This window comes from Lathyrus oleraceus, chromosome 6 (assembly GCF_024323335.1).
Source record: "Lathyrus oleraceus cultivar Zhongwan6 chromosome 6, CAAS_Psat_ZW6_1.0, whole genome shotgun sequence".
Taxonomy (NCBI): domain Eukaryota; kingdom Viridiplantae; phylum Streptophyta; class Magnoliopsida; order Fabales; family Fabaceae; genus Lathyrus; species Lathyrus oleraceus.
The window spans coordinates 184,255,590-184,278,587 of record NC_066584.1 but is presented as its reverse complement, the minus strand read 5'-3'; the positions used below and the strand labels follow the sequence as shown (position 1 = coordinate 184,278,587).

The 22,998-nt window shown below is 34.7% G+C and overlaps 1 protein-coding gene across 2 annotated transcripts; it reads left to right on the top strand.

Annotated features, from left to right (window-relative positions):
• Nucleotides 1-19,021: 19,021 nt before the first annotated feature.
• LOC127096444 (transcription factor bHLH130) lies at nt 19,022-22,271 on the top strand. 2 transcript variants are annotated; one of them, XM_051035012.1, is made up of 5 exons: nt 19,022-19,775; nt 20,899-21,227; nt 21,319-21,555; nt 21,640-21,708; nt 21,915-22,271. In XM_051035012.1, the coding sequence occupies exons 1-5, from the start codon at nt 19,373-19,375 to the stop codon at nt 21,978-21,980; spliced, it is 1,104 nt and encodes a 367-aa protein (XP_050890969.1). In that variant the 5' UTR covers nt 19,022-19,372; the 3' UTR covers nt 21,981-22,271. The 2 variants fall into 2 exon arrangements, with proteins under 2 accessions (XP_050890969.1, XP_050890968.1); XM_051035011.1 differs by having other exon boundaries at nt 19,022-19,820.
• Nucleotides 22,272-22,998: the final 727 nt, after the last annotated feature.

The following is a 22,998-nucleotide window of genomic DNA, read 5'->3' as shown; positions in this document are numbered from 1 at the left end:
TGGAATTGGGTCAAATTTTTCATGCCTTTGGGTACGATTTTATTGATTATGTTGATTTGCGCTTTGTTGGAAACGCAGGTTGATAACTCGGTGCTGCTTGAGCAACTAGAGCAGAATTAATCACTGGAGTTACAGACGTTGTGTGCTAATGATGTTGACTGTTCCTTGGAAGTCTTCTATGCCTCTTTTGTGAGATAACGTTTGCATTTTTTTCCTTCTTCTTGGGTAAACCATTCCCATATTTTGTGGAACCATCAGATGAACTACCTTCCTTCAACCATCATTCACGGACACCTTCTTCCAACCTCAAACCTATATTCATCATTTCAGTAAAGTCACTAGGCGCACTGGTAACCATCCAATCTTAATAGAACATACTCAACTTCTTCAAAAACATCTTTGTCATTTCTTTCTCCTCCAACGGAGGACTAACCGGTGCAGCAATCTCGCGCCACCTCTGCGCGTATTCCTTGAAGGTTTCTTTATCTTTGTGGGACATAGCGCGGAGTTGATCCCTGTCTGGTGCCATGTCGACATTATATTTGTACTGGCAAACAAAAGCCTCACCTAGGTCTTTGAACATTCGGATCTGAGTGTTGTCAAGCCCCATATACCATTTCAAAGCAGCCCCAGTTAAATTGTCTTAAAAGTAGTGGATCAACATTGATGGTTGTTAGTCTGAGTCGACATCTTACGAGCATACATCACCAGATGACTCAGAGAATAAGAGTTGCCTTTGTACTTTTCAAAATCCGGAACCTTGAACTTGTGCAGAATCTTCATATTAGGAACCAAACAAAGATCATGACCATTCTTCCCAAGCAGATCTTTCCCCCTCAAAGCCTGAATCTCTTTCTGCATAGCCTGAAATTGATCTTGGAATTCGTCTATTCTCCCATAGACACCAACAATCTCACTTTGGTCAGCATGGAAAACAGGTTTTTCAACATAAGGAACAACATGAACCACATGAGTGGTACTGACATCACAGGTTAAGCCACTAGAACTTCAGGTTGGTACCCTTCAGGCACAAAGTTGGGAGGCATGCCCCAAGGGAAACCAGAAGGCATGTGGTGTTGCGGAGCACTGATGGGAGCCACTAATACGGGTGTAGAGACAATCTCAGAAATCACGGTCCTTTGAAGCAGAGTCGGGGGAGGAGGTAGAGGCTGATTCTAAGCAGACGCCAAAGCTTCCATCATAGCAGTAATCCTTTCATATTCGTCCCTTAAAGTTGTCACCTCTTCACGGAGCTCGCGATTCTCTTGCTCTAGACGACCCATCTTTCTCAATTGATTAGCTTGAGTATTGTACCGGTGAGACAACTTGTCTGAATGAAGACCAAGAAAGAAATAATATCCCTGGCGAACTTGCTCAAAGCAAGACCACGATGCAACATGTTGCATGATATGCAAATGCGAATGTTATTATTCTTATTTTCCAAGGAACTTTAAGACATAAGTTGCAAACATAATAATAACACATTTCAATGTACTAAAATCTCATTTTATTAATAATATAAAGGATTACAATCAAAAATACAATTTCAATGATCATGAGCGGAAACAAACTAGATTTATGGAATCATGTCCGATGATGACCCAACTCCAAGCTGACAATTCTTGCGAAGCCTTCTGATCTCTCATTCGTAGCTGTTTTTCATAGCATCCTTCTCTATCACAGGCTGGTCTACAATGCCTTTCTAAACGTCTGAAGTAGGAAGATGGGCAGATGACGAACTATTAGAGGAAAATAAATCCTCTTGGCCTTTGGATCTCTTCACAACATGTTGCTCGAGGAATTCTATCAAGTCATCATTTTCCTTTAGCAGCTTCTGCAATTCTACTTTCTCAAGGTGTGAGGTGTGAAATTTTCTCTCCCAATCATCCCTCTCTTGCTTCATCCTATCCAAAGCCTCTTGCAACTCCTCTATGCCTTTAATAGTGGGAGATTTGACCATTACTAAAGACATAGGCCTTTCATAAGCATATGGCATCTTGAATTCCTTTGCTCTCTTCTTCACCTAACTAGTGTAAGACTCCAAAGCTACACAATTCTTCAATCCAAGCTCACCTTTCCCTTTCCTATGAATATTGTGCCAAGCATGCACTATCCTAGCTTTCAACCCTTGAGTTCCATTCCCTTCTTGGAAAATTAAGCCTTCTAACAAAGTGTTATTAGGTTTGTCCTTCATAGCGAACCCAAGTTGATGTCTTGCCAAATCCGGATTGTAGTTGATTCCTCCTTGTGTACCAAGAAGAGGCACATTAGACAACTCCCCACAACTATCAATAATCCCAACATCGTCATAAACAGAAGAGTACCAAGTAATGTCACCATTGGTGAGAGACATGAGTCTTTGAGACCACCTTAAACAACCATTGTTTTCTTGGAAGATAGGAGACAACGGCAAGTGCGAAATAAACTACTTGTACAGTAAAGGCGCACAACAAGCCATAGTCCCTCCCCCCCCCCCCCCCCTTTAAAAGTCCTATGATGAATGGAGAAATAAGTATCATCGAGCATAGTTGGAACCGGATTCCTAATCAAGAAGATCCTCATAGCATTAACATCAACAAAATTGTCAATGTTAGGAAATAAGACCAAACCATAGATGAGTAAGACAAGAATAGTTTCAAAGGCCACTATGCTATTAGCATTGGCAAAAGAAAAGGATTTTTCCAATAGAAACGTTGAAGTCAACCCTCTGATACCTCCTTTGACAATGAGGTTGCCATCTATGTCAGACTTTCTCAGATGAATGGCTTCGTCAATAACCTGAGATTCAAGAATTCCTTCCATCCCACTAAAAGGAACTCTATCAAAAACTAGTATACTCAAAACATAAGCATACTCCTCCACAGTAGGCAACAACTGATAATTAGGGAAAGTGAAACACCGATAGACAGGATCATAGAACTGAACCAAAGTACAGAGAAGACCATCTTCAACATTAGTAGATAACATAGATAAAAGTCTTCCAAAATGGTCTCTAAAACCCTTAGGATCATCCACAAAATATGCTAGCTTTCTTAATTCCATGAGATCGGGACATCTGAAACTGTATTTCCGAGTATTCCTTCTTCCAATATCCATGGTCAAAGTATCTGCCATTTTTGCAACAAGAGTCTCTAAGTTCCTCGAAAGTTGTTTAAAATTATTATGAATGTCATGAGTGCATGATGCAACAATCACAGACAAGGTTACACAAAGCATACAAACAAAGGTCCAAAGGTTTGGAGTCACAAGCATGGAGCCAAAGGTAAGAATCAACCCACAATATATGTACTAAGGGTATAATCACATGTAGAGCAAGGTTCTAAAAAGTTCTCAGAGTCGTAATTCCACCATCTGGATATTATCGGTTTATACAACTACTCGTCAATCAATAATATTCTCAAGAGAAACTCATCCAAGTGAAGTATTGCTTAACAACTAATTCAAGTCTACACCTGAATATCCACTGCACTACGTCCTAAAAAGGCCAAGATGGGTTAAGGGTTCCAAGGTCCTCAGCTTCTCGGGCTCCTAGGTCAAAAAAAGTAATTCCATCTATGACTACACGTGTGACATCAGTAATCCCAAAGGGGCCTCCACTGAGTGGGGGATCTCAAGTAAGCTTATTAAGGATTAACTCCACATAAGCCAAACATGACTATACCATCCTCCTATCATAAGATCTCTCAAGTTCGGGTATATGACTTATCTCACCACACATAGATCACCAAGCACCAGATGGAATAAATAATAACAAACAACAACAAACACAATATATACATAAAAATAAAGATGGGGTTAACCCACTAGGGACTACTCCTCAGCGGAGTCACCACTTTTCTATAGCGGTAAAAATTTTGAGATTAAGTTATTGATTAACTTAACTCGCAAAGCAAGAGCCGTCATCACGCTTTTATTATTTCCAAAGGAAAAGGGAAAAAGTACGAACAAAACCTAAAGAAGTTTTAAAATAAAACTAATAAAAGAGAACAATAGTCTAGGGGTTAGTTATGCAAAGGGAAGGTGTTATCACTCTAAACATCCATGGTACTCCATGGGAACCTCTTTGAAAATATGTATATTTTGGGTTGAAAAAGGTGTTGTTTGTTAAAAGATTGGAGGGATGGGAAGAGAAGCATATTTTCTTTATTTTGATGTTTGCCAAGACTTTTGAAGTCTCATGCCTACGTACCAACAAAGTGCAATAGAGGATCAAAACCTCGTAGTTCATGGTAAAAATGACAAAGGGAATTTGTTTTAATTCATTTTTAGGGAAAATACATTTTTTCATTTTAAGGAGGATACTCAACTAGTCACCCACAAGTATGAGAAATTTGCATCATCATTAGAAGAGCTCCAACTTGGATAGGGATCAACAAGTATGCCACTAGCTCCAACAATGGAAAAGAATTATCATCAATGTTATGGATATAGGAGAGTTATAACTCAACTATGGAAGTTATGCCTTTAGAAAAGTTTTAAAAGAAAAAGTACACAAGGGCACAAAAATGGTTTGAATGAGTTATGCATTTTTTAATCTTTTGAAATTATTCTAAACATTCTTAAGATGGGTTGACATTTATTAAGAAAAAGGTTTTGAAAATCACTTGACAACAAGTCAATGTTTATTGAGAAAAATGATTCAAGTTTAGAAAACAAGAAGGTTTTGAAACAGAGAGAGGGTTTTGAAAATTTAAGAAAAGGGGGAAGGAGAAGAAGAGACTATCCTAAAGCATAAATTAAAAGCTAAGGAGGAAATATCTAACGAAAAAAAGCAAGTTTTATTACATAAGTCAAGCAAGAATTCCCTCCTTTGGATTAAGCCTCAAGTAAGCAAAGTAAGCAAATAACAATCCATGTATCAGATGAAACCAAAGTAACCAAGCCAAATCTTCACAGAGAATTCTAAAGTCATAGGTATCAAATGAATTCCAAGGTCTTAAGTCATAAATTCCAAAGCAAGGGTCAAGATCCTAATTCTAAGTCCATAACTCCATAATGATGCCAAGGATAGTAACCACAAGTCCACGGGTTAGGAGAAACAATTTCTTTTTTTATTAATGCCTTCTTAACAATGATATAAAGAAAGGTCCAAATGAACAAAGAACAAAATGACATAAACACAAATAATATGATATGAAATGCTAAACATGACATAAAAAAGGCATAAAGGTAAATGACTTTGAAGTAAAAGTTAATACAAATAAAGTGTTAGTAAAAGATGTTAGTGAAGATGAAAAGATGTTTTTGGTCATTTTTTGGAGAACACTCAACTATCCACTCACAAGCATGAAAATATGAACATATACATCATTTATGAGAAGGGCTCCAACTTGGATAAAATCAACAAGTATGCCACTAGCTCCCACAAATGGAAAAGGAGCATCATTTTCACACAATACCATGAGGAATGGGAGACTTACAATCTCACTTATAAAAATGCCATTGTCTTTGGGACAAATTTAGCGCTATGTTAAACAATTGTAATTTGACTTATGTAGAAGTCACAACTATCTGAGGTCGGTCAATAATGATATTTGTGTTAATACATGCTAGAGAAATGATATGTAAATCATCCTCTTAAAGCCATGCCACACAAGAAAAGAAAAGTAAAGGGGATGATCAAGCACAAAGGCTAGGAGGATGGTCCATTACTTCAATCCACACTTCATGACACTTAGGACAAACTTATGCATCAATCTAAAGTACCTTAAATGATTCATGATCATCTAGAAGGTTGATTCGAAATGATGAAAGTTCATCAAGTACCAATCCACACATCATGAACAAGATGGACACAATCCATCCAATTGATTAAAGGGAAAAGAAGGATATGAAAAAGAAGGGGATAAGAGAGATCACACCCAAATTGGATCAAAAAAATTGATCAAGTCATAATCAAAATCAATCATCCATTTTGGTGGATTAGGGTTTTCACCCCCATCAAAACCCAAGATCCATTGAGTTTGATGAGACTTGAAGTAAACATCATCATGATCCAAGGCCAACAAAAGTCCACAAGGTCATACAAATTTAACATGCAATTAAATGAAATAAAAAGGCATCAAAGGTATTTTTAAATGATTTTTAAAATGGAAATAAAATGGAAAATCCACAAAGTCCTTCAAAACACCAAATAAATAGCTAAGAAAATTACTGAATGTTAGAAATAAAATGAGAAATATATAATAAAATTTTCAGAATTTTAAAATGCAGAAAAGTATTTTTAAACCATTTAAAACAAGGTGGAATAGAGAAAATTCATGAAAAATAGAAATTCAATGAAATAAAATGTAGAAAAATAAAAATCAGATGAAGAAAACTAAAAGAGAATTTTAGAAATTATTTTGGGATTTTTTGGATGAAAAATGAAATTACTATGAATTTTTTAAGAAAAATCAATTTAAAAATTAAAATAGAAAAAGAAATAAATCAGAAAAAACCAGAAGCGTTGGATCACGCCTCATTAATTGACGTGGCAGATCCAACACTCTATATGTTAAGAAACACGATGGAACACGCCGCAAGCAAAGCACAAGATCCAGTTTGAATTTAACCAATCAAAACATTTCAAAATGTGAACGTGTCTGGTCCAAACTCAGACCACCTGAGAAATACTTCCGTGAGCTCTCACTGGAGTTTCATCGTTTGGTAACTTCAAGACACGAGACCACCACCATTGTGATCCTCTTCTCATCCTGAATTCAATCTCATACTCCAAATTCATTTATGTGAACTGAGCAAAGGGAATTTCAAAGAAGTTTCAGAAACAAGCAAGCCACGGAAAATAAAATTAAATGATGAATATGATCAATCAACACCAGATAAGTTAGGGAAAGTATCAGAGAGTGAAGGACTACATTGTGGTAACTTGTTTGAGTTCAAATGATGCTCAAAACTACCTTGTCCAGATGGTGATCAGAAGTTGATGAAGCTTGATCTGGTTAGAGCACTTCAGAAGGTCTCAGAGCTTGGGAATTGTTGCAAAAGTTTCAGAGGATGCCGATGGAGCTAATGGAATCAAGAAAATGGATTGAAACATGTTGAAACTCAAACCACGATAATTGAATTTTCTGGAAAAATTTCAAGTTACAACAGGGGTTTCTTGGCTCTCCAAAGATTGCAAATGAAGGTAATAGCTTCCTCTATTTATAGGGAATGCGATTGGATCCAAATACATGTGGAATGATGTTGAGTTCGTGCAAAACGAATTTGATCCAAGCGTGTGAAGAGTGTGACTTGAAACTCATCAAAACTCAGCCAAATGATGTGTTTTAAGTGTCAATTAACTTCTAGAGACTTGTTAAAACATGTTTAATCCCAAAACACTTGCTAATTTGGCTTGGAATTAAGATTAGTCATGATCAAATTTTGGGCAATGGTGATTTCTTGAGTTTCAAGTCACCATGTTCAACTCAATGAGGCATCCTACTCAAGAGGCTTTTTGATCCCATTCTTTTTGCAATGTGTTAACATCATGGCCAAGATCATAATGAGCCAAGAAAGGTTGCATTTGGATGTTTGAGCACATATTTATGGTGTGTTGAAGTTGGCATAAAATATTGGTCACATAACTTAGAAAAAATTGAGTGCTCCATGGCTGAAAATGACCTATAATGCTCCAATGAATCCCATGGTCTTCCAAGCATATTTTGACCTTGGTCCTTGAAGAAAATGTGTAGAGGGTATCACCAATGGCATTGTACAAAAATAATCAGCTTCATATATTGAAAATTAAAGATGTTATGATCTTTGAAAGTTGGAAAAAGGTCACTTGAAAATAGGTCAAATTTCACTAAGTCCACAAATGGCCTATAATGTCTCCAAACTTTTGATGATCTTCCAAGCATAATCACCTATTATTATGTAAAGATAAGTTGTAGAGGATGTTGAGAAGAGTCAATTGCAAAAAGAGACATTCAAGAATGTTGAGAATTGAAAGAGTTATCATCCTTAGAACCTTGACTTCAAAATGTTGACTTTTTGGTCAAACCACTTATAACAAGCTTGTGTACTTGGACTTTCCTTGGATTTCAAAGCACATGGGTGATCATATGAACTCAAGATAGGGTTTCCTTAATGGTATCTTGATCAATTTTGTCGAAGCTTGAAGTTACTTGTTGAAGAAGGCGTGGAAATAAACACATGAACCTTTGACTTTCTTTGAGAAACAAGCCATAGAACTTTGAGATGCTCTTGATTGAGAAGCCCTACCTTACACAATAAACTTAAGGGAACAAGACATATTTTTGGTTTTTTTATTAGTGGTTAGGTAAGCAATGAATCAAATAAACACAAAGTTAAAATAAAGAGGTGCTTGGTGATCCCTGCAAAAGCAAACTCAAAGATGGATGAGGGAAGGGCCAAGATATGACCTTGTTTGTATGCCAAAGATGCAAATGAGATATGGGATCTTAGGGTTAAAAATTAGGGTATGACACTAGGTACGGCCAATAACCCAAGTACTTGAATATTATGTAGAAGCACGTACACCCCATTATTGCATTCCAGTTTATTGAGAAATTATTTTGAAAAGGCACTTGACGTTGGATCAAGTGTTTGGCATTTATTGTGAAAAAAGTATGTGTGAAGGAGAATGGAGGTAGAGATAAAATGGGAAGATTAAGGAGTTGAGAATGGATATGGATAATGGAATGAGGTACTTGACGTTGGATCAAGCACTCACATTGCTTTTGGTGAATTTATTTGGAAAACACATGACGTTGGATCAAGTGTGCTTTTGTCTTTTATTTTATTTTTGTTTTTTATCGTTTGGTTTTATCTTTTAAATAGCATGCATGGAAAACTATAAAGGAATATAAACCTAAGTTATTACGCTTGTATGGGATGAGGGGACATACGACCCACAATGGGGGATAGAATCACATAATACAAAAGGTAAGGAATAGAGATTAACAAGTTACAAACCAAGCACCATGACTAAAATAATCAAGTGGCATGGTGTCCTCAAACAATACAAGGCAACATGAATTGGTTAATGGGATAATATCTTGGATCCAACTTGAGGTCTCAAAGTCATGTAATCACACAAACACATGGAGTTAGTATGAGATGAAATTGATGCATCAAAATGGAATTTGTTAAATGACAATATTAATTCAAATGGAAATGGATCATGAACAATTACTCATATGATCATGGCAAATAAAGTGGACATACACAAGGTATATATCACATAAATTGAAATGGATTTTTAAATTTATATAAGATAACCACAAACCAAATGAATCGATTAAATGAGCAATTAAAATGGGCATTAAATCTAATGATCAAAAACCAACCTAAACATGAATTAGGAATTCAAATTAATCAAAGGGGAAATTTAATAACCTAAATCATAATCATCATGCCAATGTAGTTAATCATGCAATTTCATACAAAGATTAAAGGCAAAACTACCTAATTAACCATTTTTAATCCCATTTATTCAAAGCAACTTTAAGGCAATTAAATCAATTAACAACCTATATGCATTATTTTCTAAGTAAAAATATTAATCAACATATCAAATCTCTTTATTCTCCTAATTTCATGGCAAAACATTTAAAATAAAAATAATAGAAAAAGAGTTAAAAATCATAGCAAAAATATAAAGAAAATACAAAGAACAATAAAAGAAAAATATGAACATGGAATGGAGTGTGCCAATACAAAATAGGGCGCATGGGCCCAATTTGAGGCCCACTAGCCTTTATTGTTGAATAATGGTGTAGGAAAAGTTTTGAGGGTAGCCATCAATGGAGTTATTGGGCTTGTTGTTGGATTGAGCCTAAGTTAAGCACATGAAAAGGGGGAGAAAATGATTCGTTTGAATTACAACATGTTCAACATGACTACATCGTTCCTCTCAAAACCTTGGCCTGAAACCCACCTCCGTCGTGCCGGAAATCACCTTCGGCAATGGAGGAGGGCCAAACCCTATGAAATTAACATCATCCATTTCGTCTTCTTCCCATCTAAACTATTCTAGTTTCCAATTTGTTCAATTTGTGCTAAATCCACCAAACCGAATTGATTTGGCTCAAGAACCCTAATTTAACTTTCATAAATTAAACCACTCCAGGGAGGAATCAAAGTCCCTAAGGTTAGAGCTTTGATTCCTCTATTTAAGACCTACCCAACAGTGTCAAATTCAATGCAACATGGACGAGAAGCTAGACCTACCTATGAAGGTCTGAGGTGAATTGCATTCGGAGCACGATGAAGATGATGATACAGATGATTCAGGTAAATATCTTCGGTTTGAATTTCTTCTTCTGCCTCTCTCGATCCTTCTTCTTCCTCTTCACTAGTTTTTCCTCCCATACTTTTCCTCTAAATTTCTATCTTGAAGCCTTTTTTCTCGATTTCTGTTATTGGGTTCCTAAGGGTGATTGACGTATGGTTAGGGGTCGTTATTTGGGAGAATCCGGTTAATCTAGAAGTTGGTGGTGGTTTTTAAAAATCTTAGAGAAGTTTGTTAGTGAGCGTTTTGAGCTGTTAGAGGTAGTTCGAAAGGTGTAGTTAGGAAGAATGGTGATTTAAGGTTTGTGATGGAATGTGGTTGGAATCTGTAACACCTCGTATAATATATATCTAGAATAATATCATACAAGTGTTATTAATTGGTACTGACACAACATAAGTGCCTAATGGCATCAATATAAATACATGTCCAAACTAAAAACATCAATGGGACATGTTATACAATGGTGCCTAAAATAAAAATCTAAGAACGATGTATAATATCTTCATTGTACACGACTCTACCGCGGAAGATCACGATAAATAACATCCCTTGAAACATCCATAGACAACTTCTCTTGAATTCAACCTGCAAGGAATACCTGAAAAATAACAACAATAATGGGATGAGACAATAATCTCAGTGAGTTCTCCTATTCTATGGGTCCACTCGGCTCTACAGGGTTTTCTAATCGAATCCTAACTCGAGTCTTCATCTCTCGTTACTTATGTATCATGCACACAAGATAACTAAGACTCAAGTATCTAAGGGGTATTCGCAACGTATGGAAACATGCCATTGAGTGCATCCACTCAACGAATCACTATTCGGATGCACGAAACATCAATCCCCAGGCGGACTTACGTCTAAGTCAAGCCTGGTTCATGCATGCTCGTATGACTCGACTTTCGCAGTGGATATCGGGTCCTCTATGAGTTCCAAACTCATTTCAAGCGACCGTCACCCGTATGGGACTCTAACCCACTTAGGGTATCTTTTACCGTATGGGACTCTAACCCACATAGGTGTCTACCTTTCCCCCACATCCGACGTGGTTGGGGCTCAAACCCAATTGAGGCACGAATCATTGGTGCCACATCCCCACTTACTGCTTTACCTAAGCCTTTGAAGTGGTATGTGCACCATCAAAACTAATACCGAATACGTGATTAATTCACAATAACAAGTAGGACTTTTTGAGCAACGCTCCTCACCAAAATAGGGCTTTTGGAACAAAAGTTCCTCACCGAAATATCAAATAAATCTCATGATGAGGACGTAATCCAAGACATAAATGATACAATGCAAGGCTTAGGAGGTCCTATGACAAGGGCACGTGCAAGAAGAGTCAATGATGCTTTAGTTCACTTCATGATCAAGTCAATAGAATGCATGGGCCAGATTGAAGAAAAAGAGCCCAAGTTTATTCTTATCATCCAAGCATGTGATAAAAGACCCAATAATGCATAAATAAATAAAAATAAAGGAAATACCAATAACCACACTATAATGGACGAAAATTACAAGAGAAGTGGTAAATAAAGAATTGCCATTATTCTGCCCTTTCAAGAACCCCACTATCTCTTCTTTATTTTGCACTTTCTTTGTAATAACTCAACCCACTATCATGATAATTAGTGGTTGAAACCCTTTTGTTTTCTTAGGAGGCATGTATCTTCTTTTGAGATCAATGAATTTTGGCAAGTTTACACATTGTGTAAGTGAGAGTATTTGCTCTTAGTTTCTGGATTGGACCAAAATTGATCTTATCAAGAAATCCTTTTCTTGTGGTGATCCTCATCCATAGGCTTATCATTCTCTCTTGGATTAGAAAGAGTGTGGCGCCCCTTCTACTTAATTCCATTTCTTATTTCTCCTTTATTTCATATCAGTCTCGTTTATTTTATATGCATGTATCAAATTCTGTCATTCTTTCAATTATAAGGCAGGTTACTTCCTTTGAGTCATAAAAGAATTAATATTCCAAAAGTTAACAAAGTTGTTTCAGGAATTTTGAAGGAAATGCATAAGTCTCAAAAGTTGGTGCATATCAAGTGGTATCAGAGCATATTCCAAAAAAAAAGGGTCGAAATGTGGTAAATTGTCTATATTCTTGTTCTTCATTATTATCCATTTATCATTATAAAAAAAATTCGAAAAAAAAGGGGTATAAGAAAAAAAAAAAAAAAGGGATCTGATTGTTAAAGATTGTGATTCAAAAAAAAATCTATTTTTTTTTCTTGCCACACTCTTAAAATTCTCCTGGTTTCCTTTGTTTTAGAGTCTTTTTTTTGTTTGCTATTTTTTAAAGTTTTGTGTGTGTTGCTTATCATCTGAAATTGATTTCTTTGTGTTGATTCATTTTGGTTTCTCTAAAGAACTAAAAGAGCAAATTGAGTGGTAAAAGGCAGAGTGTTTTTATTATTAAAAAAAAAGCCAAATTTTTTTTGAGTGAAACACGAGTGATTGAGTGTAAACACGTGAGTAGAGTGGTGAGGTCCATTTTTAAACACTTGTTCCTAATTTCACAAATATTTCACAATTATGTCTAGTCCACCTTCACCTAGAACAACAGCTTTAACTATTCAGATCGCAGCCATGCGTGACAATTTTGAAAGATTGTTAAGAGAATAAGGTGAACAACTTCAACAAAGAATTGATGAGTTGGAAAGGAGGCCCCAAAATTCTAATGATGGTAGTGGCGATGAGGAGGAAAGAAGACGTAGAAGGAGACAAGGGGGAGATAATTTGAGGGGCATAAAGATTAAAGTTCCAACTTTTGTTGGGAAGAGTGACCCGGAGGCATATCTAGAATGGGAGACTAAACTTGAACAAATTTTTAATTGTCACAATTATTCTAATCTTGAAAAAGTGCAGGTTGCTTCTATTGAGTTCAAGGAGTATGCCTTAGTTTGGTGGGATCAATTGACCAAAGATAGAAGGAGGTATGCAGAACGACCAATTGATACTTGGGAAGAGATGAAAAGAATCATGAGAAGAAGGTTTGTTCCTTCCTATTATCATAGGGAATTGCATAACAAATTGCAAAGACTCACTCAAGGTTCTAAAAGTGTTGAAGAATATTTCAAGGAGATGGAAGTTCTCAAAATTAGAGCTAATGTAGAGGAGGACGATGAAGCAACTATGGCTAGGTTTCTCCATGGACTAAATAATGACATTAGTGACATAGTGGAACTTCATCACTATGTTGAAATGGACGAATTGGTACACCAAGCTATCAAAGTGGAACAACAACTCAAAAGAAAGAGCCAAGCAAGGAGAAATTCCACCACTTTCAATTCTCAAAGTTGGAAGGACAAAACAAAGAAGGAGGGTGATTCATCATCTAAGGAAGCCACGGTTGAAAACAAAGGTAAAACTATTACATCTTCTTCTTCAAGTGTTTCAACTAACAAAAGTGTTAAGTGTTTCAAGTGTCAAGGTCAAGGACATATTGCATCTCAATGTCCAACAAAGAGAACTATGCTTATGGAAGAAAATGAAGAAATTGTTGAAGAGGAGGATGGTGATTATGATGAGGAGTTTGAAGAAGAAATACCTAGTGGAGATTTACTCATGGTGAGAAGAATGTTGGGAAGCCAAATAAAGGAGGAGGATACAAGTCAAAGAGAAAACCTTTTTCATACAAGATGCTTTGTGCAAGGAAAGGTTTTTTCTGTAATAATTGATGGAGGAAGTTGTACAAATGTTGCAAGCACGCGTCTGGTTTCTAAACTAAAATTGGAAATAAAACCTCACCCTAAGCCTTACAAACTCCAATGGCTTAATGAAAGTGTAGAAATGCTTGTTAATAAACAAGTTGAGATTTGTTTTAAAATTGGAAAATATGAGGATGTAGTGTTGTGTGATGTAGTACCAATGGAAGCTAGTCATTTGTTATTAGGAAGGCCTTGGCAATTTGATAGAAAAGCCAATCATGATGGGTACTCCAATAAGTACTCTTTTATGTATCATGATCAAAAGATCAATCTTGTACCGTTAAATCCTAGTGAGGTGAGAGAAGATCAAATAAAAATGAGAGAAAAATATGATCAAGAAAGAAAATAAAAAGAAAAAGAAAAAGAAAAAGTAAAATTGCAAATTGAAAAGAAAAATAAAAGTTATGCAAAAAGTGCAAACAAAGGGCGAAAGAAAGTTATTTTTGAACCCGGGGATTGGGTTTGGATACATATGAGAAAAGAGAGATTCCCATCACAAAGGAAGTCCAAACTTAAACATAGGGGAGATGGACCATTTCAAGTACTTTCAAGGATCAATGACAATGCCTACAAAATAGAACTTCCAGGTGAGTATGGGGTAAGTACTACTTTTAACGTGGCTGATTTATCTCCTTTTGATGTAGGTGATGATGGTCTAAATTCGAGGTCGAATTCTTTTCAAGAAGGAGGGAATGATGAGGACGTAATCCAAGACATAAATGATACAATGCAAGGCTTAGGAGGTCCTATGACAAGGGCACGTGCAAGAAGAGTCAATGATGCTTTAGTTCACTTCATGATCAAGTCAATAGAATGCATGGGCCAAATTGAAGAAAAAGAGCCCAAGTTTATTCTTATCATCCAAGCATGTGATAAAAGGCCCAATAATGCATAAATAAATAAAAATAAAGGAAATACCAATAACCACACTATAATGGACGAAAATTACAAGAGAAGTGGTAAATAAAGAATTGCCATTATTCTGCCCTTTCAAGAACCCCACTATCTCTTCTTTATTTTGCACTTTCTTTGTAATAACTCAACCCACTATCATGATAATTAGTGGTTGAAACCCTTTTGTTTTCTTAGGAGTTATTTTTTACTTATTTCATCATCTTAAGCCATTCCTATATAAAGGAGGCATGTATCTTCTTTTGAGATCAATGAATTTTGGCAAGTTTACACATTGTGTAAGTGAGAGTATTTGCTCTTAGGTTCTGGATTGGACCAAAATTGATCTTATCAAGAAATCCTTTTCTTGTGGTGATCCTCATCCATAGGCTTATCATTCTCTCTTGGATTAGAAAGAGTGTGGCGCCCCTTCTACTTAATTCCATTTCTTATTTCTCCTTTATTTCATATCAGTCTCGTTTATTTTATATGCATGTATCAAATTCTGTCATTCTTTCAATTATAAGGCAGATTACTTCCTTTGACTCACAAAAGAATTAATATTCCAAAAGTTAACAAAGTTGTTTCAGGAATTTTGAAGGAAATGCATAAGTCTCAAAAGTTGGTGCATATCACCAAAATAGGGCTTTTGGAACAAAAGTTCCTCACCGAAATATCAAATAAATCTCATAATATCATAACATGATCCATTCTCATACATAAATCACACATTTTCCATACAAATCATATTGATTCACTTACCAACTGAATACTTGTCCATGATACACACCTAGGTACCATTGCGTCCAAGCATCACCATATACTCATTTCCATAATCTAAATTATCTTTCTAAGTCATCAATCAAGTTATACTCCTAAGATTTCCTCACTAATCATCATATGTTCTTAACCATTCATGCACACATACAATAATAATACTTAGTATACATCATCATATGATTCATAATAATATTCATAAGGTATACACAGAGTAATTATAACATGGTACAATAAATATAGTCAAGTTATTACACTTAATTAATTTATCAATCTATCCTAATCAAGATTTAGGTTAACATTTATCCATTGCATAAGTATTCAACAACATAATCCGTGGCCTAGTGGTAAGGCTTGTACCATACCAAGGAGGTCCCGGGTTTGACTCCCATTGGTAGCATATTTTAATTTATCAAAGAATTAATTCATGTAAATTGATTGATCAAATGAATTGATTGATAGGGAGATTTCTCACAAAATTTCACTAAATCGATTGGTTGGAACTCCGTACTCACAAAAAGACAAAGGAATCGATTGGTTCTTCATTTTTCTTCAAAAATTCATCTTCTAAACACCCCCTTTCCCAATTTCAACCACCCCAATCCATACCAAAACATACACCATCATGAATCCATGTTAAAACACATATAATCATGCAATCAAGACAATAATCATACAACATAACATAACATCAAGAACAACATGAAGCAACATTAACTTGTTATCATCAACAACCGCAATATCATAACAACCTAATTCCCTTCATGAAATTCTTCCCTTCCCCAAGGCTAAATCTATCTAAGAACTCACCTTGGACACATGAGATGGTGAAGATGAAGAAATAGAAATGAAGTTGGTGATGATGATGATGAAGATGAGATGATGGTGGTGATGATGAATATCCATGGCTTCATTCTTCTTCTCCAAGCCCTTCTTCCTTCTTTCTCTCTTATTCTTTCTTCTCTTTTCCTCTTCTCTTCTTCTTCTTTCTTCTCTTTCTTTCTTGTTCTTATCTCTTCCCTTTCTTTTTCTTTTTGATATATCTTCTTCTTTCTTACCTACTAACTCTCTTTTCCTTCATTCTTATCCACTTCTTCTTTTCCTTTCCACACCACACAAATATATTACATATAATTTATATATATATATATATATATATATATATATATATATATATATATATATATATATATATATATATATATATATATATATATATATATTATAATATTAGGTAGTAATATAAAATATCTCAATCGATATTTTATCTTCTAGTACCAATCGACCAATTATTAATGTTACCAAAATATCCTCTCTTGTACTTATTAATATTGGTTTGTCTCTTTTATTAATAATTATTCTCTTTAGAGTTCACTAGTTACTCTATTGGTCCCAACTGATAACACTTAGAGCACATATGAGCTCAAATTGTTGCAATTGATAATAGATAGAGTACATAGGAACTCAATTGGTCTCAATTGACAACTAATTGAGCATTTAAGAGAATATGAGATATTACAGAATCATTTTTTGAGAGGTTCTGAAATTCGTTGGCCATGAAGTTTTAGAGGGTGTGAGGTTAGAATTGGTTATCCAGTTTGTTGAGGGTTCTGTGAGGAGGTTAAATAATGGTCATTGAGAGGTTAGAAGGATTCAGTTATTGAGTTGTGGGAGGTTAGAATGGAGGTCTTTGTTGTTATTGTAGTTGGAATTTGTTATAGAGGTTAGAGAGTTTCCAAGAATACTGTTAGGAGGTAATGAATCAAAGGACCATGGAATTATATCAAACATGAAAGGTTACATGAAAATTGACCATGAACATGACTTTAGACCAAATGAATGCATAATCTTAAACCATGGTTCATGAATGATTGGTCCCAATGGACAAAAGCATGATGCACCATGATTCAGGAATTACGGTTTGTATACACAAACCTCCTAGTTACGAAATGGAAAATACCCACGATTAGGGTTCCAAGTGCAAGCCAAAATCAATGGATAAACCTCGTGAACAAAGGTGATCAACCAAACAAGCAAATGGTCATAGTGCAATCTCTGTGAACCAAGGCCTTAAACACCAAGAATTTAGGGTTTCATACCTTGATCCACCTTGAATGCAATACCATCATCTCTAGGGCTTGATTCTCAAGCAAACCCTAGCTTTTTTTAGGTAAAAATAGCCACAAACTTTGAATGTATGATGTATGTTTACAAGTCTTAATATTAATGCATGATGCACATGTATTTGGTATGAACGTGTCCAAATAAATCATAATCCAAAAGTCAGATGAAAAAGTGAAAAAAGGAGGACAAATTTTGGGGTATGACAAGTGGTGCACAGAGTTTTGAAGTCTTCGACTCCCAAACGTTTCAAAAAATTGACCGACATCAATCATTTTGTGTGTCTTAGAAAAAATAGGGTAAAACAAGATCACCTATCAATATCAAAATAAGACATGTTATCATAACTACCAAATATTTCTAGTTCTACAAGTTTTAAACTTTTGAATTCTATGGTATTGTTTATGATCTTGATGTTCATGAAATTTTAAAAGATTTTGATGTAACGAATTTGGTTCAAGAAATATTATATATCATAATCAAAACTACACTGATTACTCATATTACATGTTTACTTCAACAAAATGTGTATACTTGAACACCTCGTTACAATCTAAATCTTACCGAGAATCTCTATTACATACATTTCACTTAAAACTATTTATGACACAACTTATATCTAAAAGCATATAGGTAAATCAACGTTCAACATAAAAAAAGTTAAATTTTCTTCACTCACCATCTTCACAAATTCCATTTTAATTTAAAGATTTAGATAACTTTTTTCACACATTCTTATCAACGAATATCTGTTATCTTTTCTTAAATATATTATCTACATTCCATTAAAAGAAATTGAATTTAACTTTATTTTAAACTCTAACACGCATTAATATTTTTTTTATAAAAAAACATTCGTATTTAAGATATATCAAATTATATTTCTCAAATATTAATTAATATACTTATGTTAGAAGGATTTGTAGTCTTCTATTTTATAATGAATGTCCATTTAACCAAAAAGAAATTATTTCAAAATAAATATCATTTTTTATATTTTAGTAAACATACCTTTTTTTGTCAATTTCACTTTCTAATAAATATTAAAATACTACTTTCAAAATATTATTTTACTCCAAATTTATGAGTGGATGAAATTTATTACAGATTTTAAATTTTATTTAATAAAAGCATTTTACTCTTCAACTATTTTATTCATTCCCATTTTGGTAATTCAGTTGATTTAGAATATTGGATGAAGGGGACCAATCAATAACCTTTTTACTTTGTGATTGGCTAAATATAGTCACAAACATACAAACATTACAAGATAAATACTCTCTCTCTCTCTCATATTGCTAACATCTTTCTTCTTTTCACTTCTTTCAAAAGCAAATCTAAAAAAGCTTCACTTATAGCATAGCATCATCCCTTTTTATTCTATCTTTTCTTGTCCCTTTCCCTTTCACTTGATCTTCATTTTTCATCTCAAACACCACCATAGCCACTTCTCTTCTTTGAATTGCGTGCAAATTTAGCTACTTTTGTTCCTCTTGTTGCTTCTCTTACAAGATCTTATCTCACCCCAGCTTTGTTCCTAAGCTGAAATCTTTTATTTTATTTTACAAGATTCTCTATTTTTTTCTCATATAATGGTGACCCTTAATATTATTTACATATAATGGATTCCAATACCCAACAGAACCAACCCAATTCTGGGTTGCTTCGTTTTCGTTCTGCACCAAGTTCACTCTTTTCAAATCTCACACCTTCTTTTGTTGATGATAACAAAGGCACTAAAGATTTTTGGGATGATTCTGAATCAGAGAGATTGGTTTCAAGGTTTGTGAGTAACGATAATATTAATATGTCTGGTTCTTCTTGTTCTAAGGAGATGAGTGGAATGAATTCTGGTTATGGCGGCGGCGGCGGCTGTGGTAGTGGGTTGCCACCTCACTATCCTAGACACGGTTCTGCTGCAGCTTCAAGTTCTGCTATGGATGGTTCTTTTGGATTGGTCGGTTCATTGGGGATGAATAATGAAACATCTCATAAGACCTTTGGTTCAAATCTTCTTAGGCAGGGTAGTTCCCCTGCTGGTCTTTTCTCCAACATTTCATTTCAAAATGGTATTTTGTTTTTCTTCTTTTAGGTTGTTGTTTCAGTTTGGTTGTTTTTTTGTTGCAGGTGTTCTTTTGGAAATTTTAATGTTGTTCTTTTTCAGTTGGTTCTGTGTATTGAATCTCTGCAGTAACTGCTTATAGGTTTTTTTTCTTTTTTTTTCTGTTGAACTTAAATTCAGTCACATACAAGTTTAGAAATTTAGTTTATTTGTAAATAAAAAATAATGGTTCTGTGTGCAAATCTTAAATCTTAACTCAACTGGATTTGAATCCTGATACTTATGGTTGTATGTGTGTGACATTCTAGTAGTTATTACCACTTGGTATTGCAGACAACAAAAAAGAAAATACTGTAATGGTTATGGTGGGGACATGTAAAATTTATGGTTAGGTAGTAGTTTAGAATTTAATGAACAAATTAGGGATGAAAATGAAATTAAATGACAGGACCTTTTCCCTATCACACTTGAAAATTAAATGTTAGTTGCCTAGTTTGAATTTAGAGCATCTTAGATTTAAGGTGAAAGTAGATTTTTTTAGTTGCTAATGTTATATTTTCATTGGAAGGTATGAAATATGAATGATTTCAACAATTTGATTTCTCTTTTGTCACTTGGTATGATTAGAGAATCAATATTTGAAATCTAGGCTTAGGTTATGCGATTTTCCAAAAAATGTTCATGAATTGGGACAAACTAACTCTCAAAAATAGTGCAAATTGGAATGTGGGTGTCAATTTGCTGGCTGTTCTCTGGTCATCAGAGTTGTCTTAAGTCAGAAGGCCTGTGTAAATTAATCACAATTTAGCTTTGTCAAAACAAATAGAAGTCCTATTTTTTCATAGTTTAATCGTGATAAATATTTTATGAGGCATTTTTTTAGCCACAGTTTAACCATATTAAAGTTTAAGTCTTGTGTGGTAGTCTGCCTTACACGCCCTCAAAACTGTCGCGCTGGTTATAGCGAATTATGTGACTAGGAGCATCTTAGGTTATTAAGGCTCTCTATTTTCTTATATGTACAAATCTTAAGGTGATTTTGTTTATTCTTAATACCAATTGATGATAGTATATGTAAATTGCAGGGTTTGCTGCCATGAAGGGTGTGGGAAACTATGCTGCGATGAATGGAAGTAATGGCGATGTAATTCCGTCTATTAACCGATTGAATAGTCAAGTTAGCTTCCCTTCAAGAAACACTTCTTCGTCGGGAATGTTATCACACTTCTCTGAGATAGATAGCGAGGATATTGAAGCAACTAGCCCTGACGATGGAGGCAGCAATGGTGATACACCTCATTATGGTTCTGGATTTCCCTATAGTTCTTGGAATGATACTCAATCATTCTCAGAAAATCTCATTGGCTTGAAACGAGAGCAAAGCGGCAACGAAAAAATGTTTTCTGATTTTCAGGTTTGTGTAGGATGTTAACTTCTCTTGTTTTGGATTTCAAGTAAGTTTAGATTCTTAGTCTTGATACTAATGCCTTGTTTTTATTTATCAGAATGGAGGACTAGGAAATCAAGTTCATATGTTATCACATCATTTGAGTTTATCGAAGACTTCATCTGAGATGATTACTATGGAGAAGTTGTTTCAGTTTCCAGATTCCGTTCCTTGTAAAATCAGAGCGAAACGAGGTTGCGCTACTCATCCTCGAAGCATTGCCGAAAGGGTAAGAAGAACTAGGATCAGTGAAAGAATGAGGAAATTACAAGAGCTTGTTCCAAACATGGACAAGGTACTATAATTAGACACATCAATTTTGTTTGACCTAGGAACATATTGGATAATTTTGTTTGACATTTGTTCATGTTCTTGGCAGCAAACTAACACATCAGACATGTTGGATTTGGCTGTTGATTACATTAAACAACTACAGAAACAATTCAAGGTACATATGTAAAGGATATTTAATTTGGTTTAGATTTCAATAGCCCCAACATCTCTTGAAAAAATGCGTGTAAGTGTCTGTGTGGTTTAACTTGTGATTAATTTTATGTTTTATTGTTTCAAATTATCATGATGTTGACGTGTTAGTGTCGGTGTCTGTGCTTCATAATATGACATCATCGCTTATTTTTGAATCATTTGCTGCAGTCTCTAAGTGACAAACGAGCAAACTGCAAATGTACGAGGATGCAGAAGGCAAATCAAATTCCTTGACAAAAGCTTCTTATGCAAAGATGGATTAGGATCGGATACTTTTAGGTCTATGCTTAAAAATAAGTAGAAACAAACAAAGCTAATATAAAAATGCTATGATGCTATTGTTGAGTGCGACACTTAATACAAAGCATATAATATAATGTAGGTCCTCACCGCAATGGAAAAGTTCTTTAGATTAAAGGGGTTTCAATTGAAGAGCAATAATATTGAATATTTAATTTAATTTTTAATTTTGTATAGCGTTGTACTAATAAATGTTTACACACTAATAAATTAATTACTCTTGAAGTATCGTTTTATTTATGTATTTAGGAATTAAAAGTGAATTTTAGATTTAGATAGGATTTAAAATATCTCTTGATTCACCTTAACTGGTGGAAAAATAAAGTATCATATGAGATATCTCTCCGATTTTGGAGATATATTTTCAGATGCATCTTTGTTTTCATTCAAAACGTTTAAATTAAATCATATTCAATATATTTTTCAAAATTTAATTCGGAGATGCATCTTTAGAATAATTCAATATACATCCCACCTTATGCATCCCTCATTAAAACGTCTTTTTTTTCATAGATTGTTCGGGAGATGCATCTTTATATTCTTAGACACAGTCAGGAGATGCATATCTGTAACTAAATCAGACAATAAATTTTAAGTTTCTTTAAGTGATGTTCAGGTGAAATTGACGATATAATAAATGTATACTATGATAAATTAGACCATACAATAAATATGTAGAAAATGACATATAAAGTGATAAATTCAAAGTATACAATAAAGTCGAAATAAATCAAAATAAAATACAATTGAAAATAAATTCAGAGTACAATACTATAAACTACTGTGTATGACGGACTTGGACTCGTGACCCCTTGTTCCTATGCCATGCCTCTCGTGCCTCCTCATCATGACATCTACGAATGGCCTCATAGTCATCTGGAAAGAGTCATTTGTCAATATCTACATGCCCAATCTCCATGCAGGGCCGGCTCAATTATATCGGAGGCCCCGT

What these genes read in the sequence shown, in the direction of transcription:
- LOC127096444 (XM_051035011.1), top strand. Translation starts at nt 19,373, where the DNA reads ATGGATTCCAATACCCAACAGAACCAACCCAATTCTGGGTTGCTTCGT. An exon ending in CAACATTTCATTTCAAAATG is followed by an intron (nt 19,821 to 20,898) that starts GTATTTTGTTTT and finishes TGTAAATTGCAG; the next exon opens with GGTTTGCTGCCATGAAGGGT. An exon ending in AACTACAGAAACAATTCAAG is followed by an intron (nt 21,709 to 21,914) that starts GTACATATGTAA and finishes CATTTGCTGCAG; the next exon opens with TCTCTAAGTGACAAACGAGC.